Here is a 19,763-nt window from a genome sequence, read left to right on the forward strand (position 1 = left end):
TGTGAAATTCCGAATTGAATAACTGTAATTTGACTTGAATAACCAAAATCCGCGTAGCATACTACACAAGCCGTGACCGCAACCTGGACATTCGTAGTGGCCAAATTGTGTAATGTTAGAAGTAGTATTCTGTCACACACGCTTGATAAACTTTTTGGTGACGGGTTCTGTTGATTACAATAAGGTGGCTATTAGGAGTGACTGATTACGTGTGAGTGATGAAACTTAAGGCTAACATGGGCTTGGCAGTGTTTTTTCATAAAAAAAGTGCCAGTATATCGAAGGTTTCACTCACGAACTACCTTTTAATTAGTCGCTCAGCTAACCTGACACTGAAAAAGATTTGTAGCACCTGTTAAACTCGTACAATACTGCTGGTTACACTACAAATTTTCCAGTAGAGGAACATGTTTCGTTTTCAACAGGAAAGGCGCGTGGACAGGACTGCAGAGTAAGAAATCATCAGAAGGTGACTGAACATTATTTCTGAAGGACGAGCACATAGAAATTGCGAAATTGCAGCATGGCAAAAGACCATAAAGGCCATTAACAGCCGACTAGCACCGGAAAAGAGGACATTCCTGGACAAAAGAAGTCTACTACTATAAAATATAGGCCTTATTTTGGGAAAGAAATTTCTCAGGATATACGTTTGCAGCGCTACATTGTACGATAGTGAATTGTGGAAAAACGAGAAAAAAGAGAATCGGAGCTTGTGAGAAGTGTTGCTATAGAAGGTTGTTGAATACATGACGGACGAATCACATGGGAAATGAAACGACTCTTCGCAGAAGCTGCGAAAAAACGGAAAATACGGATTACACCGACAAGAAGAAGGGATGGGATGACAGGACGTAATGCCTCAGGGCATAACTTCCGTGGTACAATAGGGAGCTGTAGATGGTGACACCAACAACTATGGATGCAAAGTTGAAGGTTAGAGCCCATATAACATCATGTGTTATTTTCTGTTACTAGTTCATTGACAATCCGCGTAGCATACTACACAAGCCGTGACCGCAACCTGTACATTCGTAGAGGCCAAATTGTGTAATGTTAGAAGTAGTATTCTGTCACACACGCTTGAAAAACTTTTTGGTGACGGGTTCTGTTGATTACAATAAGGTGGCTATTAGGAGTGACTGATTACGTGTGAGTGTTGAAACTTAAGGCTAACATGGGCTTGGCAGTGTTTTTTCATAAAAAAAAGTGCCAGTATATCGAAGGTTTCATTCACGAACTACATTTTAATTAGTCGCTCAGCTAACCTGACACTGAAAAAGATTTGTAGCACCTGTTAAACTCGTAAAATATTGCTGGTTACACTACAGATTTTCCAGTAGAGGAACATGTTTCGTTTTCAACAGGAAAGGCGCGTGGACAGGACAGCAGAGGAAGAAATCATCAGAAGGCGACTGAACATTATTTCTGAAGGACGAGCACATAGAAATTGCGAAATTGCAGCATGGCAAAAGACCATAAAGGCCATCAGCAGCCGACTAGCACCGGAAAAGAGGACATTCCTGGACAAAAGAAGTCTACTACTATAAAAGATAGGCCTTATTTTGGGAAAGAAATTTCTCAGGATATACGTTTGCAGCGCAACATTGTACGATAGTGAATTGTGGAAAAACGAGAAAAAAGAGAATCGGAGCTTGTGAGAAGTGTTGCTATAGAAGGTTGTTGAATACATGACGGACGAATCACTTGGGAAATGAAACGACTCTTCGCAGAAGCTGCGAAAAAACGGAAAATACGGATTACACCGACAAGAAGAAAGGGATGGGATGACAGGACGTAATGCCTCAGGGCATAACTTCCGTGGTACAATAGGGAGCTGTAGATGGTGACACCAACAACTATGGATGCAAAGTTGAAGGTTAGAGCCCATGTAACATCATGTGTCATTTTCTGTTACTAATTCATTGACATAAATACCGATGAAACAGGTAGGCCTTTGGCAACGACAATTTCCGTTGGTTACAAAACAGATTGAGCGAGATATCAGATCTCAACAATAGGGCAATAAGAGCAGGCAGGCCTTGGTTAATAAGAGTTCAAGAAAACCCAAATTACTAAACTGCTCTTAATTAAAAAGGGAACAAGTAGGACTTCATTACTGGAGAGGTTAATGATCTGATGATACATGAGCAGTTTAATAAATATCCAAACTTGGCTTTTATTTTCACATGTTTCCACCTTTCAACCAATTCATTCTCGCTGAGGAGAACTACCCCAGCCTACAATAACAATTTACACTACACTAGACAGCAAATGAACCTCTGGTCAGCGATCACCACTGGACCAGGAAACACAACAACTAGGGATCAGTGCACCACTACGCGCTATGCTATCGGTATGCAAAATCATCAGCCCAAACTATTCATTTCTCGCGCAGCAGAGCTTAAATAGCTTTTATGCCTTAAGAGGGCTACATTCTGTAGTAATCCAGCTTAACGCGGCTAAATTTGCATAGACAGCACTTATGCTAGGTGACTAACCAGTACACTATCTTGAGAGGGGGAGAGTTGTGCACTCACACCTAACTTAGAATTAGGGGGCGGATCTGTTGGGTACAAGAAATTTTCTTACACTCTAACCCTTAATTTAATTGAACACAACACTGGCAAACAGTATGAAACGGCCACGCCAACTACACTTCATCGAATCACAGATTCATCAGTTCTTTGCACACGCTCAATGTGGCAAACAGACTTCCTGGTATATTTCACTGGGATACGTACGGAGTGTAATTCTTCCACAGGCATTGCCGCTAATGGCGCAACACTCTGCTTTTATCGCCGTGGCGCCCAAAAAAACAAATCTGGACAAGAACATCAAATGCAATCTTCCACGACCAACACACATGCGTAAAACCAGTATTATGTTCCGCCACAGGAATGTAAAACGTCACTGTGGACACTTACAGCAATCAAAACAGGGAGAGAAAGAGGGGGGGGGGGGGGAATTAGAGAGAATGAACGGCCATGTCTTGCTATTAGCCTAAAGCCAGATACAGAACAACAGCGATACCGTGCGACAACACTGGAACAACTGACGTCCGTGCTAACATGTGGCACTAGACACAGACAACACTAACCTTGTTCCGTGCCTGTTTATGGAGCACAACACCCACCACGGAAAGCTCAGCTAATCTGCAGCATCTCCTGCCAAGATGCTTCCATAGGATTATTCTTGATCGCTGCATTTGCAACAGCACCTTTTTTCACTGTAAGATGGTTTCTCTAACCAATAGCGAAAACTCGCCAAAACAGCAAGGCCAAGGAGCATCCAGTAACAGTAACGATGCAACAAAATGCGCACTGCACGCCACTCACAATTTCGCCGACCGGAGCGTGTCTACGGAAAACTACGACCAACCTCGGCGACGACTCTGCACTAAAACACTCAATAGCAGACCTGTGGTGCGACACGAAACCAGTCATATTAACGTAAATGGTCTACATTCAGTACGCTGGTATACGTCTTTTGCATCAAGAACCCCGCACACGATTTTAATATCCTCCCATCAAACCGACAGTTCAACAAATCGTGCGGAGTTCACAGAGCAAAAACTGCAGATCAAAGATGCGGCCAAGGACACCAGCCATTAACACCTGTCTGCCCAGGCTACGCTCGAAAAACGCACTCGAGTTAAGCCACTAAAGGCGACGCCAGCAATCCTGCCACGCGTCAGATGGTAAAGACAGCAGGAGAAGACAGAGATAGAAATATATCCAATGAATATCTGAGGACATAGAGAGTAGAGCTACTCTGAGATGAGAGTAACTCGCTGCGGGCCCCATAGAACTCGCCAGGAAGCCTATGACTCAAAATAAAGGCTCTTTACGTGCTTCTAACTCATCATCTGCAATTTACTCATTGAACAAGGATATGTCTAACAACCAGTATAACAAGCAGGATTTTGCAGTGTTTGTCTCAACCGTGGACCATATCCAAGTCATCGGCCTTATTCTTAAAACACAATGGAATAAATAAATATAGCGTAGCTGAGTATAAGAAATCATTTGACTCACTGGAGACGTTTTAGCGGCAATGATATTCATTATGATTCCTAGTGTCATTCAGAAGTACTTAATTTTCATACAGTCCTATTTACTAGCAGGCAACGACATAGTTGGAGTAGATTAAACTCTCATAACAATCAAAATCGAAGAAGCCGAATGATTTCGCCAGGAGGAAACAACATCTCCGAAGTTAATTAAGCTTGTATTGGATCATTGTTCGGAAGCTAACTCGTATTCTGTATATCAACAACAGCTTTGAGACTGTAAGCGTTTCTTACTGTCTTTCTGATCGATCCAAACCATAAAATTCCATTTTTTCTAAATTTTCGCTTCTTTGTTGTTGTTTTCGTTGGGTAATAGCCTGCAGGTGCCGTTAGCTTCGTTGTTTAGTGTTGTTTAGTGGTCTTTTTTCTTACCTACCCTTTATCACAAAGTCTTACATCTCTGAAGTGGATAGAGCTGCCATAAACACATCGCTGGCGTCTATCAAATATTTTCTGTTTTTTACATACCAGTTAAAGTATCTCTATTCCTGTACTATGACTTGATTTCTGTTCTGTAATCAGTGTGTACTTCAAAACTCATTGAGTTCTTACGTTTCGTACGCTCTGTGTTGTACTATCACAAGTGCTTTCCCCACTTGCTACGGTATTAATAAGATTACGCGTTACTTCCAGCATAATTATTCCGTCGAATGTGATGAGTTTCATCCTTGATTAGTTATTCATTGTCTCCCTAGACAAGATACGACTGTAATGAAATGAGTTCCAGTTGTAGATATTTATCGCACGCTACTGTAACGAATATTGACGGAAAGAAATTTGAGGAAACATCGGGCGCTCATTTGACAGGCGGCAAATCAGCGGAACGATAGGAATTATTCCAGTCGCGTCGTTCGTTTTCAGCCGCGAATCAATGCATCGTCATACCGCAGATCCATAGCAGAATTTCAGTACTGTACAGACAGCTACGCTAACTGTACATTTCCATATTCTTCATTTCGTGCGCTCGCGGCAGCTCCCTATTTGCGTAATTAATCCGTACGAGTTCCTGGAAATTGGATAAATTATTCAGACCTTTTGCACGGGCTAATTACCATTCTAATCAACAACAGCAAAACAAGAGTGCGCTCCGCATGTACCTGGGAAGCGTTGCGGAGTTGTAGCAATTTTAAACGAAGATTTATGTCACGAGCCAAGGGGTGCTTTATTACCGTAATCTGGGTGGGTGCAGCTAGCATGATTGGATTGTGTTTTAACGTGACGTCACGTTGAATGATTGCAAATGCGTGCGCGGTTACGCTCGCACAATGTTTTGTTGTTAGCGGCACTGAGGGGGGCCGTCATTCTGCGTGGTCAGAGTGCCACACCCTGCATTGGGCACAGGAAGCAGCGTACAGAACGGAAGTGTTTGCTACATGGACCCGTGTAACGGTAAGACGTCCAGCTATTGCCGTAACTAAATAACAAATGTAGGGCACCTGGAAAAAGAGAGATTAATTTCTTTATAATGGGACTAAATGAAAGCTGTGTGGTTTATCATGCAGATTTTGCAGTAACTTCCTTTATAATTGCTAATTATCGAAGAGTTCTTGGTGTAGTGTTCACACGAGGTGACTCTGATGTTTGTAGGTTATTTTATACGATGAGAAAAAAATCGCGTTGTAAATATTCAATCACCTGTAGATATGAGGGTGTGCTGAAAAGTACTGCCTCCTAATTTTTTATCCTTTTCTCGCTATCGGTTAAAGTATTAAATATGATGCATATTACTCGATCGACTCTCGCGCTTAATTGCAACACTTTGCCGCTAGAAGGCTCCAAACTGTAGCGTGTAACATGGTGGTGTGTAACGGAACTATGTCGGTGCATGAGACACTCTTAGAAAATTGGGAGCACGAATTCGAAGAGTACGTCCACGCATGGACCACTGTCCCATTATGACAGTGCTAGACCACACACGAGCAAACTGACATCTGCAAGATCGGCGTGGGTTCGCTGTTGTCGATCATCCTCCATACAGTGCCGAGTTGGCCCCATCCGATATTCATGTTTCCAAAACTTAAAGAACAGCTTCCGGAACTTCACTTTGATAGCGACGAGGCGATTCAAGCCGAGGTGAAGTTGTGGTTCCGTCATGGGAGTCAAACTTTCTACAGTTACTAGGATGACTGTTTAGAAATAAATATCTAGGAATTTGGCGCTCTGGCTAAACTTTAGCTGCATAAATGACGCAGTAAATCGTAAAATTAGTAGCATTGGTAGGTAAGGAAAGATACAATGAATGTATAAGAGAGACATTGGGGACCGTTGAAATTTGTTTGTTTGTTATTTGTTTGGTTATTTGTTGTGCACCGCATATCACTTAGCAATAGTCCACCAGGTATTTTGTATTCTTACAGAAAGTTTATATGAGTTTTCACATAAAATAATTCGGAGACTGTACTTTTCAGAACACCCGCGTACTACCCTAAAAATAAATGCGACCCTTTAAAAACAACAAAGAGACTTGAAACGGATTCGGCACAGAAGCCTTTCTAATTTATAAACGAAAAGTAGAAGGAAATCCGGAAATACTTGTGGTATCAACGTTCGATACCACATTTGTTAGGGGTTACAGATATCGACCGCGGTCTATAATAGATATCGCTGGACCCGCGGGTCGCGACTAGCGCCGCTCTGCGGCTTGTGACTAGTATCTAGCGAGCTCTCGTCAACTAAGAATGTAGCATATCCTTCAGTTTATAGGAAGTAACCTCTAACGAGGCCCTTAGTCGAGTATGGCATAAGTAATGCCTCTCTAGATATGTTTGTAATTACATGTATGTAGCATATGAAGAAGCCTGTAACACAAGTTAAGTACAATATATATTATTTTTTACCAACGACTTCTAACTATTTCAGTCGTTTCAGATACAGACTATGCAGGCAGCTCCTTACCGACTTCACTGCCAAACCTGCAATATATCTTTCTATTTAGCATAGGCCACCTGTCTTTCTATTTAGCATACGCAACAACTGAAGACGAGAATCATAACAGTACTCACATTCAGTGATTTAGGGACTACACTCTTTCGGCAATAAAGTAACCGAACTGTAATGGATCAGTTAGTCTATTTATACACAACAGATGTCCGCCCCCGGTAGCTGAGTGGTCAATCCTAAGGGCCGTGCTTCGATTCCCGGCTGTGTCGGAGATTTTCTCTGCTCAGGCACTGGGTGTTGTCCTAATCACCATCATTTCATCCCCATCGACTCGCAAGTCACCGAAGTGGTGTCAGATCAAAAGACTTGCACCCGGCAGGTGGCTCTAGTCCCAAGACAACACAATAGGTTACATTTATTTCCGTCCAACATCAACTTCCTGTCCCTGATACAATCATCCATTCTCTGCATGTCTTTATGGATTTCGCAACATTCTTCTGGCTTTGCACCCTTTCGTATATACAACCGTATCTTCTGAGGAAAGTCTCATAGAGCTCCAGACGTTGTTCATTGGATCATTAATGTATAATGTAAATGGCTCTGTAACACTCCGCGCGGATACTCCAGAAAGATACTTGTACATCTGTTGCATGCTATCCAAAACAATAAATGTACTATCCAAATTCTAAAATCAGATTCTCTGTCATTATGCATTAGGTCGCCCACGTTCCCCACATGGTGTTCTGATCAGAAAGTGAAGGAAACAAAGTCAATGTGCAGTAGGTACGTCTGCTGGGGGTCCTCATCCGAGAAGTGGAGGAGGCCCTGCCTTCGGCTATCGAGCATGCAGGATGCAATCATCTGCTGGTCATGGTTCACGTCGGCACCGGTGACGGCTGTCAGTTGGGATCTGCAGCCAGTTCATACGAGTGACTGGAAGGCTCTGGTTTCGCGCGTGAGTGAAAGCAGATGACCCAATTTGCAGCAATGTCCCAAGAGTTGATCGGGTTCCGTTGGTTTGAAGCCGAATGGAGGGTCTCAACGAAAGGCTCTGTGGCGGTCTTGGCTGCAGATTTCTGGGCGTGCATTTGTCAGGCGGAGAACTGTAGAGCTCCCCTTGTCAGGCGTGCACTACACAAAGGAAGCAGATACTTGGTGGCAGAGTACTTGTGGAGTGCACATGTGGATTTTGTTAAGCTAGGCGTTAGTTTCAGGTACTCTGAACACTCGACACTCTGATCGAGAAACCAGACGGCGTTTACAGTAAAGACTTTTTGACTGTCAAAATTTTATCAGTTAACTGTCGAAGTATTCGTAATAAATTTCTCGAACTGGTTTCCCTCTAGGAAATTAGTTACGCTCAAATCACTCTCGGGACTGAGATATTATGAAATACGGAATAGAACGTTCGGAAATATTTAGGAAGTCATGGAACATATATCGTAAAAATACGTTAAACGCCACAGCAAGGGGAGAGTTCATTGCAGTCGACAAAAATATTGTCTCTATTGAGGTCGAATTGGAGTGTGAGTGTGGAGGTATCTGGAGGAGTGTAAGATTCAAATGGCTCTGAGCACTATGGGACTCAACTTCTGAGGTAATTATCCCCCTAGAACTAAGAACTAGTGAAACCTAACTAACCAAAGGACATCACACACATCCATGCCTGAGACAAGATTCGAACCTGCGACCGTAGACGTCTCGCGCTTCCAGACTGCAGCGCCTAGAACCGCACGGCCACTTCGGCCGGCGAAGTGTAAGACTTCTCGGTTAAATCAAATTACTTGCTGGATGTTTTTAATGGCCACCCGATTCCGCCGAAACAGTTTCCCAGTCATTCAAAGGAAGTATACACTCTGAAGGGCGGGAATATCCAGACTATGCAATTGTAGTTGCAGACAGCTTAAACCTACCAAGTATAGTATGGTACAGTATAGTATATAGTTATCGCAGGGGTACTTTTGAAAAACTATCTTGAACAGGTAGTTAGAACACTTACACGCAGGGGAAATACTTTGGATCTTGTAGCTGTAAACAGGCCTGACCTTGCCGACGTCGTCAGTCTAGGGACAGAAATTAGTGACGCTGATGTCATCGTACCTACGATGGTTACCAAAGTTAAAATGTCAGTCAAGAAGGCTAGGAGAGTATTTTTGTTGAAAAGAGCAGATAAGCAGTTGTTAGCATGCCACTTAAACAATGAATGGACATCATTCAGTTACAGTATGATAGACGTAGAGGAATTAAGAGCAAATTTTAAATGGATTGAAAGCACGCTCTGAAGAGGTATATGACGAGTAAGTGGATTAAGAACAGAAACGATCCATGGTGATTTAATAACAAAAATTCCGATAAAATTGAGAAAGCAAAGACTGTTGCACTCCGAGTGCGAACGAGAGCGCGCAAATGAAAATAGTCTAAAGTTAGCAGAGGTCAGTGCGTCTGTAAACAAATCGACGCGCGAAGCATACATAAGCTACCACCGTAATACATTAGCAAAAGACGTTGACGATAGGCCGAAAAAATTCTGATCCTACGTAAGATCGCTAAGTGAGTAGAAGGTTTCCATTCAGTCACTCGTTGAGCAGTCTGGTGTGCCAATAGAAGACAGCAAAAGGAAAGCTGAAGTATTAAATTTTGCGTTTAAGGAATCATTCACGGAGGAGTATCGTACAAACATATCGTCGTTAGACCGTTGTACAGACTCCCGTATGGGGAACGTAATACCAGACGTCTCCGCCGTAGAAAAGCAGCTGAAAAAGATGAAAACATATAAGTCACCAGGTGCAGATGGAATCGTAATTCGGTTTTACAAAGAGTACTCTATGCCTATGGTCCCTTACTTAGCTTGCAGGTGTTGCAAATCTCTCACCAAGCACTAAGTTCCAAGCGACTGGAAAAACCGCAAGTGATTACTTTATATAAGAATGGTAAAAGAAGAGACCCGTAAAATTGCACATCAGCATCCTTAACATCGGTTTGCTGCAGTATAATTGAACGTAGACTCATTTAGAATGTAATAAATTTTCTCGAGGCGATTAGCATTTGTCCACAAATCAGAACGCAATTAGAAATCATTGCTCGTGAAAAACTCAGCTTACCCTTTTCTCACATTATATCCTGCGAACTGTGGATGAAGGTGCAAGAGACGGATTCCATACTCCTGGTTTTCCGAAAAGCGGTTTACAAGTTTTCTCGCACCTTTCGTAAGCTGTTGATGTTGTAGAGAAGTTTAGATAGTTTATGAAATGGGTTAATAACATGGAAAGGTAAAATCATTATGGCAGTCGTTGTGTGTGTGTGTGTGTGTGTGTGTGTGTGTGTGTGTGTGTTTGTGTGTGTGTGTGTATGTGTGTGTGAGTGTGTTTGTATGTTCCTCCGTTTGTGAGGTATGTGAGTGAGTGAGAGGGTGGGTGAATGGGTGGGTACAAACACACATATTTAGTTCTAAGTCTTATCGGCTCATCTAATGTACACTGAAGCGCCAAAGAAACTGGTATAGGTATGCGTATTCAAATACAGAGGTATAAAAACAAGCATAAAACGGTGCTGCGGTATGCAACGCCTACACTGTACAAATGCCTGGAGCAGTTGTTACTGCTCCTAAAATGGCAGGTTATCAAGATTTAGGTGAGTTTGAGCGTGGTGTTATAGTCGGCGCACGAGCGATGGGGGACATCATCACCGCGGTAGCGATGAAGTGGGGATTTATCCGTACGACGTTTTCACGAGTGTACCGTGTCTATCAGGAATCCGGTAAAACACCAAATCTCCGACATCGCCACGGTTGGAAAAAAGTCCTGCAAGAACAAGACCAACGACGAGCGTCTGAAGAGAATCGTTCAACGGGACAGAAGTGCAACCCTTTCCAAAATGTCTGCAGATTTCAGTGCTGGGCCATCAACAAGACTCAGCACGCGAACCATTCAATGAAACATCATTGATATGGGATTTCTGAGCAGAACCGGCCGGTGTCGCTGAGCGGTTCTAGACGCTTCAGTCCGGAACCGCGCCTCCGCTACTGTCGCAGATTCGAATCCTGCCTCGGGCATGGATGTGTGTGATGTTCTTAGGTTAGTTGGGTTTAAGTAGTTCTAAGTTCTAGGGGACTGATGACCTCAGAAGTTAGGGCCCATAGTGCTCAGAGCCATTTGAACCATTTCTTTAATCTCGAAATAAGGAAGGATATATACAGTATTTTGGGTAAAAACGTTTTCCCTTTACCTTTGCATTATGTCTGCACAAGAGGAATTTGCAGTACCTTCTTTTTTTTGCGGTGCGCGGAAAAACAGATATTATTAGCGTACCAGGAGTACAGTGTTATCCAGAGCAAAGGTTGAGGTCGGAGTAACGAGGGCAGTGTCAGGGATGATGTAATACTCAAATACGTCAGTTGATGACTCTCCCAAGTGGCATTCAGGGTGGTAAGTTACAGACGATTCAAGGTGAACAATTTTCAGACGATGAAGAACGACCACCCAGAATCATAGTCACAGACATTATTCGCTGGTGTTGCACCTGTGAGGAGAAGTACCTTGTACGCAATGTATTAGTTGTAGTGCAACAATTACAAATGAGTTTACACGGCAGAGCAGCCTGAGTATACGTATAAGAGAGCCTATGCTTTTGTTAATGCTTTAAGTAAAAGCGTAGAATATGCTACTTCCTCAGTGCTACAAGATTGTTCCGTCCGAAACTGAATGTCGCATTAACAAAACTGATGATTGTTGGTAGAAGGAAAAGACACACACACACAAACACACACACACACACACACACACACACACACACACACACACTCACACACACAAGCACACGCGCGCGAATTATCAGAGGTGAATGAAATAACTTGTCATCATGCAGCGGTCTATGTAAATTACGAGTGTTGGAACTTGTCAGCATTATTTATTCACCTTTTATGTAACGGTCGTCCGCCAGATTTGGCACTCAAGTTATTTATTTTAACAGTAACTCTTTTTTTTCCGTCGACTAAAGCTGACCTTCTCGTCATTCAGAATATGCCACCTACGTACACAAGCAATCAATAAAGAGAGATATTCAGAATCAAAATGAACTCTTTGAACTATCAGATATCTAATTACCTATAGTGCAAGATACAAAATTTGTGTAGCAATAGACAGTGATACATGTTCGAAAGTTTACAGTTGATATTTAGCAGCCGGCCGCGGTGGCCGTGCGGTTCTGGCGCTGCAGTCCGGAACCGCGGGGCTGCTACGGTCGTAGGTTCGAATCCTGCCTCGGGCATGGGTGTGTGTGATGTCCTTAGGTTAGTTAGGTTTAAGTAGTTCTACGTTCTAGGGGACTTATGACCTAAGATGTTGAGTCCCATAGTGCTCAGAGCCATTTGAACCATTTTTTTTATATTTAGTACAGGGTCTCAGTTTGATTCAGTAATAGAGAGGTTCCGCTAAAATTATTAGTCAGATGTTTGATATTGTTACGAGGAACATTAGCTGAAATGACCACAGTCACATCATCAATTCATGCACAACCTTTCATCTGTACATTCTGCTCTCCAGTACCGGCAGAGACAGTAAATCAACAGCACACAGAACACCCTTCAGCAGGTAAGTATCCTATGGTTCTGTCATGCATCACATGCACACGCAATCTACAATTATCCTCCACGCCATAAACTAAAGCACGTGAACAGGATGGTCTACAGAACCCACCAATAAGGGTGCCACTGAATCGCCGTAAGCGACAGATGTCTGTTATCTCTCTAGTAACCTTAGCTCAAACGCGGACGTTGATGAAACAAACTCAGTATTCTGTTGAGATACGCTCAGACACATGGACAACAGATTTCTCGTAAGGAGCAGTCGAACAAAAACGTTGGTAACTGTTTATCAACTTAAAAGTACTCGTCATAACTGTTAATAAATTTACTACAATGTGAAATAAGACGGTGAACGCCTTCATGGGAAAGTACACACATCAAAAAAAGTTTTGCACCACCTCGGTTCCGAGAGTTCCGGAACCTGTACAAAAAATTAGAAAAGAGATCAACATAAACATTATTTCCGCCCTTTTTATTGCTCATCGAAATCATACATAGCATGTTGTACCACCATACAGCGAGACCTTCAGAGATGATGGTCCAGATTGCTGTACACGCCTGTACCACTAATACCCAGTACCACGTCCTCTTGTATTGATGCATGCCTGTATTCGTCGTGCCATACTATCCACAAGTTCATCAAGACACTGTGGGTCCAGATTGTCCCACTCCTCAACGGCGATTCGGCGTAGATCCCTTAGAGTGGTTAGTGCGTCACATCGTCCACAAACAACCCTTTTCAATCTATCCCAGGCATTTTCGATAGGGTTCATGTCTGGAGAACATGCTGGCCACTCTAAGGGAGCGATGTCGTTATCCTGAAAGAAGTCATTAACAAGATGTGCACGATGGGGGCGGGAATTGTCGTCCATGAAGACGAATGCCTCGCCAATATGCTGCCGATATGGTTGCACTATCGGTCAGAGGATGGCATTCACGTATCGTACAGCCGATACGTCGCCTTCCATGAGCACCAGCGGCGTACGTAGGCCCCACATTATGCTACCTCAAAACAGCGGGGGACCTCCACCCTGCTGCACTCGCTAGGCAGTCTGGCTATGGCGTTCAGCCTGACCGGCTTGCCTCCAAGTACGTTTCCGACGATTGTCTGGTTGAAGGCATATGCGACACTCATCGGTGAAGAGAATGTGATGTCGAGCCTGAGCGGTCTAATCGACATGTTGTTGGGCTTCTGTACCGCGCTCCACGGTGTCGTTGTTGCAAAGATGGACCTCACTAACCATGGAGGTCGGGAGTGAAGTTACGCATCAGGCAGCCTATTGCGCACAATTTGGGTCGTAACTCGACGTCCTGTGGCTGTACGGAAAGCATTATTCAACACGGTGGCCATAATCCGTAGGTAGCGGTCATCCACTGCAGTAGTAGGGCCCTTGTTACCGAAAGTTCCTCTCTGTCTATTTTTCCTCCATGTCGAAACACATCGCTTGGTTCACTCCGAGACGCCGGACCCTTCCCTTGTTGAGAGCCTTTCCTGTCACAAAGTAATAATGCGAACGCGATCGAACCGAGGTATCGACAGTCTAGGCATGTCAGAACTACAGACGAGCCGCGACCTCCTACCTGGTGGAATGATTGGAACTGATCGGCTGTCGGACCCCCTCCGTCTAATAGTCGCTGCCCATGCATGGTTGTTCACATCTTTGAGTGCGTTTAGTGACATCTCTGAACAGTCAAAGCGACTGTGTCTGTGGTATAATATCCACAGTCATCGTCTACCTTCAGGAGTTCTGGGAACCGGGGTGATGCAAGACTTCTTTTGATGTGTGTATCAGCTATTGCCTAAGAAATCATGGTTATACTCAGCCGTGTACTTCTACGTCGGAAGCAAGAATGTCTTTTGTCAGGGCTCCAACAATATGGAAATCACATGGAGAGAGATCGGAGCTGTATAAAGGATCTGTATGGCCTTCCCAACGTAGCTTTTGCAGCATAGTCGAAACAACCTTGGCAACACGTGTGCGTGTCACCGATTTGTTCCGAACGAAGCGGTGCACACCTGGGTACAACCGTGTTTCTGTAGGCTACCGCTAATATCTTCCCATGAAAGCATTTGCCGTCTTGCCTCATATTGGGATAAATCTACTAGCACTTACGGCGATTACATTTGAAATAACTTACTTTTCTACCATGTGGTTTGTTTTCATTTGACAGCTCCTTACATTAGGATGATTCAGTCGCTACCGAAGGCCCTTTCATTAATAAAAAAATCTGATGAAGGAAGTCTCACAGTGGCAGTACTCTGTTATATAAGCAACAATGGAACTTCTCTTACGGGTACAAGAAATAAACTAATTATTGTAGTCTGAATAACGCACCAGATGATAATGATAAGATCACTTGTTGGATAGGTGCCAGTAGACATGTCTGTTTCTAATATCTTGATGGGCAACTTACAGTGGCTATAAATGTCAAGTCTGACGTACGACTATAATCGCCCAGTTGCTGCACTCTGACGAATCCATCTGATGTTTTTTATTCACGGTTACAAAAGTCTTAGGTTGTAGTTGCTTAATACATTTCCCGGTGATTTGGAGAGTGTTCAGAAAATTTCCATTAATTTCTTGACTTGCTTTCTTTAATAAGAAGGATGGGACCCTAATACCTATTCAGAAGCAAGTCCTCCATTTATACTACGAGTTGTAATGAGAACTGTTAGGGGTCACAGACAGATATTGCCTACGTTAAGTGGTATTTACATGTGTAATTCAAATCCATCCCCTGTAATACTGTCCGATATGCAAAATTTCGACATTCTTTGTAGCTCAATACTCAAGAAAGCCAACATAGTAGCAGTAAAGGTGATCGTATTAGAAATTAAGCAGCAACGTCCCAGCAAAAAGTAATGTGCGTTGTCATCTTATAAAGTCGATCGCTCAAAACTCGTCCTGGCACGTGCAACGGCTTAGTGGTAGCATCACTGGATTTTTAAAGAATGAGGAAGAGGGAAGAATGACTTGTGGTATTTAAGAAGGCGACAGAGGGTTGTTGAGAAAATCTGAAGTCAACTAAGCCAAGGTGTAAAAATTATGTGAAGAAGTCGCGCGATCTCCAGGATGTTACGGTTCGACTTTCCAGCCCAAATAAGAAGCAACATACTCAGAATAAACATTTAATACACATAAATCTGCTATTATGCATCTTAAGTTGTCCAGAGATATCAATCGATATTCGTTGATTTCTTGTAACTGTCATCTTTTGAAAATGTATTAGTCACAGAAATCTGAGAAGATGGTCCTTCAGTTTCTATTCATTCAGCTGCTCCTTTCAGCCACCTCGCCAAGAGGCCTCTTATGGTGTTCGTACAGTTTCGAAGAAGGACGTTTTGTTTTAATTGATACAAGTTTTAATTAGCGCTCACGTTCGGACAACACAATGTGGTTACGAAGAAGGGACACAACGTCACACTTGTACGAGAAAACTAGGCGTATTCTAGTTTACTTTCCGTCTATTCTTAAAAGAAAAGTTTATTAATGTTCATTGATAATAATGCCAGCTCATTCCATCTTCCGATGCCAAACTTTGAGGTCATATGCATAGAATTCAAGGAAAAGGCCCGTGAATCACCTAATTAGACTTGCTCGCTGACTTTGTACGTGGTCACGTATTTGACCCAGAGTTGTGGATCAGCGGTCTTCATCAGAGTCGGCTCATGTAATGAACGAAAGATGATAAATCTTTTATTATGATCTTCCTTTGCAAGGTCGTTGTGTAAACACAGTTACTGGATTACTGGTTTCGACATTGTGTATTGCGATCCTCAGATCCACAAATCCGGGCAGTAATAGCTGCACCACACAATGCGTGCACCATTCTGTCACATGAGGACTGTAATTACAATATGCACAAAAGAGTCGAGGCATCACATGTGAGAACGTTGGTGTAACCGTTTTCTGACGTAGCTAGCAGTGCCCGGTTTTATGGATTTGAGAATGGCAACACATATTTCCGTAACTAATAACACATTAATTGCATTTATATAGTGATCTTTGTAAAGAAACTGGCTTTCGGAAGAACACTACAATACAAAATTATAGATCGCCTCCTGCACTGACTGACCATATCAAGTAACAATAATAAATACAGTTAGTGATTTAGACGAAAAATACATTGTAGTACACATAATGATGGCGGACTTGTACAAGGAATTTCACTCGTTTATGAATAAAGGTGAAGAATTTTGTGAAATTCTAGTGGATCATATTGGCGAAACGTTGTTCGCACGTATTACATCGTCACTCAATTCTATCAAAAATGCATCATAAAAGTGACTATTGACGTTCAGTTCTCGCTAAACGTTTAGTCAGTGACAGTTTACAGATAAGGATATCGGAACACACACTTTCGATATCTCTTTCTGTATCATTCTGTGTCTTAAATAGCACACCGCTGCAGGTTTGGTCATGACTTCTCTTTACCTTGTCGGGTAATACACACATATTGCCACAATATAAACGGCGACCCTGGTCGAGACATCTACAGATACAATGCGAGCGTTCATATATCCTTGACATCTTACATTTCTAACGATTAAAAATAAGTAGATGTGTGTGTGAAATCTTATGGGACTTAACTGTTAAGGTCATCAGTCCCTAAGCTTACACACTACTTAACCTAAATTATCCTAAGGACAAACACACACACCCATGCCCGAGGGAGGACTCGAACCTCCGCCGGGTCTAGCCCCACAGTAAGTAGATGACCAGACGTGCTCTTAACGATCCACGATCAGAGGAACACGGGTGGCGATCAAAATATTGGGCAGTATTTATACTGTCTCACATTAAAAGTGAAGGAAACTGGTGGTGCCGGGTACAAGACGCCTGTGCTGTGCAGAGCGCTCACGAAAACACCGCCCCTCTGTGGACAATGTTACAGAACACGCAGTACGTGCAAACGTTGCAGAGTGCTTACCAGTGCGAACGGCATGTCTGCGAGAAGCGGTCGGTCAGTCGGCCGCTGGAGGCCGTGTCTCGCGAGGGATTGAGTGCGTCGCGCCTGGGCAGATAACCCGCACCAAGAGCTACGATAAGAAGGCGCCCGCCTCCCAAAATTTATCTCCCACGCCACGCCGAACGACCGTCAAGGATGAACTGGCGCACAGCTCCCCGACGCATGACTGTTTCCACGTCACGCGGTCTAGTACATCGATCACTAACATATCTGCATGCAGGATTAAACTGGAGTTAGTAATTTCACAAACAAAGCGTGACGATAACGAGGAGATAACTGCAACTGCAGCTGGTTTCGTCTTACACTACAGAAAGTTGTCATAAGGACGGCAGAGGTAAAGTATATCCTCTCAGTGAAATCTTTGAGTGTATTTCGTCTTATTAGTGGTTGTCCTCGCAACAATATTTAATCTTCTGTATTTGTGAAACAACAATCCGAACGTTTCGTGGCCAAGTCGAGACAACCACAAATAATTATTTATACAGGGCTATTACAAATGAATGATTGAAGCGATTTCATAAATTCACTGTCGCTCCATTCATTGACATATGGTCACGACACACTACAGATACGTAGAAAAACTCATAAAGTTTTGTTCGGCTGAAGCCGCACTTCAGGTTTCTGCCGCCAGAGCGCTCGAGAGCGCAGTGAGACAAAATGGCGACAGCAGCCGAGAAAGCGTATGTCGTGCTTGAACTGCACTCACACCAGTCAGTCATAACAGTGCAATGACACTTCAGGACGAAGTTCAACAAAGATCCACCAACTGCTAACTCCATTCGGCGATGGCATGCGCAGTTTAAAGCTTCTGGATGCCTCTGTAAGGGGAAATCAACGGGTCGGCCTGCAATGAGCGAAGAAACGGTTGAACGCGTGCGGGCAAGTTTCACGCGTAGCCCGCGGAAGTCGACGAATAAAGCAAGCAGGGAGCTAAACGTACCACAGCCGACGGTTTGGGAAATCTTACGGAAAAGGCTAAAGCAGAAGCCTTACAGTTTACAATTGCTACAAGCCCTGACACCCGATGACAAAGTCAAACGCTTTGACTTTCGGCGCGGTTGCAACAGCTCATGGAAGAGGATGCGTTCAGTGCGAAACTTGTTTTTAGTGATGAAGCAACATTTTTTCTTAATGGTGAAGTGAACAGACACAATGTGCGAATCTGGGCGGTAGAGAATCCTCACGCATTCGTGCAGCAAATTCGCAATTCACCAAAAGTTAACGTGTTTTGTGCAATCTCACGGTTTAAAGTTTACGGCCCCTTTTTCTTCTGCGAAAAAAAAGTTACAGGACACGTGTATCTGGATATGCTGGAAAATTGGCTCATGCCACAACTGGAGACCGACAGCGCCGACTTCATCTTTCAACAGGATGGTGCTCCACCGCACTTCCATCATGATGTTCGGCATTTCTTAAACAGGAGATTGGAAAACCGATGGATCGGTCGTGGTGGAGATCATGATCAGCAATTCATGTCATTGCCTCCACGCTCTCCCGACTTATCCCCATGCGAATTCTTTCTGTGGGGTTATGTGAAAGATTCAGTGTTTAAACCGCCTCTATCAAAAAACGTGCCAGAACTGGGAGCTCGCATCAACGATGCTTTCGAACTCATTTATGGGGACATGCTGCGCCGAGTGTGGTAGGAACTTGATTATCGGCTTGATGTCTACCGAATGACTAAAGGGGCACATATCGAACATTTGTGAATGCCTAAAAAAAACTTTTTGAGTTTTTGTATGTGTGTGCAAAGCATATATTCGTTAACCTTGTCAGAGACTAAATCCGCACAACACTAACAACTGTTTAAAGGACGTCAAATTCTGCTTATGGGCGAAGAAGTTTTTATATTTGCTATTGTAATTTCATCATTATGTCATTGTCAAGAAAAATAAACAGATGCTATTTCACAGCGCAGATATAACGGTACTTAACAGCCTATTAACAAATCGTAGGCACGTACAAATGTTGTGTTAACAGGCTGCAAAATGGGACGCAGTGCCTACAACGATACCGTTATTTATGATTCATACCTGTAGCGTAAAATAAAAAAAAAATTTAAAAAAGTTCAAATGTGTCTAATCATATGGGACTTAACTGCTAAGGTCATCAGTCCCTAAGATTACATACTATTTAACCAAAATTATCCTAAGGACAAACACACACACCCATGCCCGAGGGAGGACTCGAACCTCCGCCGGGACCAGCCGCCAAGTCCATGACTGCAGCGCTTCAGACCACTCGGTTAATCCCGCGCGG

The 19,763-nt window shown here is 43.3% G+C and overlaps 1 protein-coding gene across 1 annotated transcript in view; it reads right to left on the reverse strand.

Annotated features, from left to right (window-relative positions):
* Positions 1 to 17,584, reverse strand: part of LOC126344004 (keratinocyte proline-rich protein-like) — a 34,824-nt gene extending 17,240 nt beyond the window's left edge. The window contains exon 1 of the mRNA XM_050001986.1: positions 17,466 to 17,584. Coding sequence (XP_049857943.1) covers positions 17,466 to 17,480 — 15 coding nt within the window. The 5' untranslated portion in view covers positions 17,481 to 17,584. The remainder of the gene's footprint in view (positions 1 to 17,465) is intronic.
* Between the last annotated feature and the right edge of the window lie 2,179 nt (positions 17,585 to 19,763).

This window comes from Schistocerca gregaria, chromosome 1 (assembly GCF_023897955.1).
Source record: "Schistocerca gregaria isolate iqSchGreg1 chromosome 1, iqSchGreg1.2, whole genome shotgun sequence".
Lineage (NCBI taxonomy): Eukaryota > Metazoa > Arthropoda > Insecta > Orthoptera > Acrididae > Schistocerca > Schistocerca gregaria.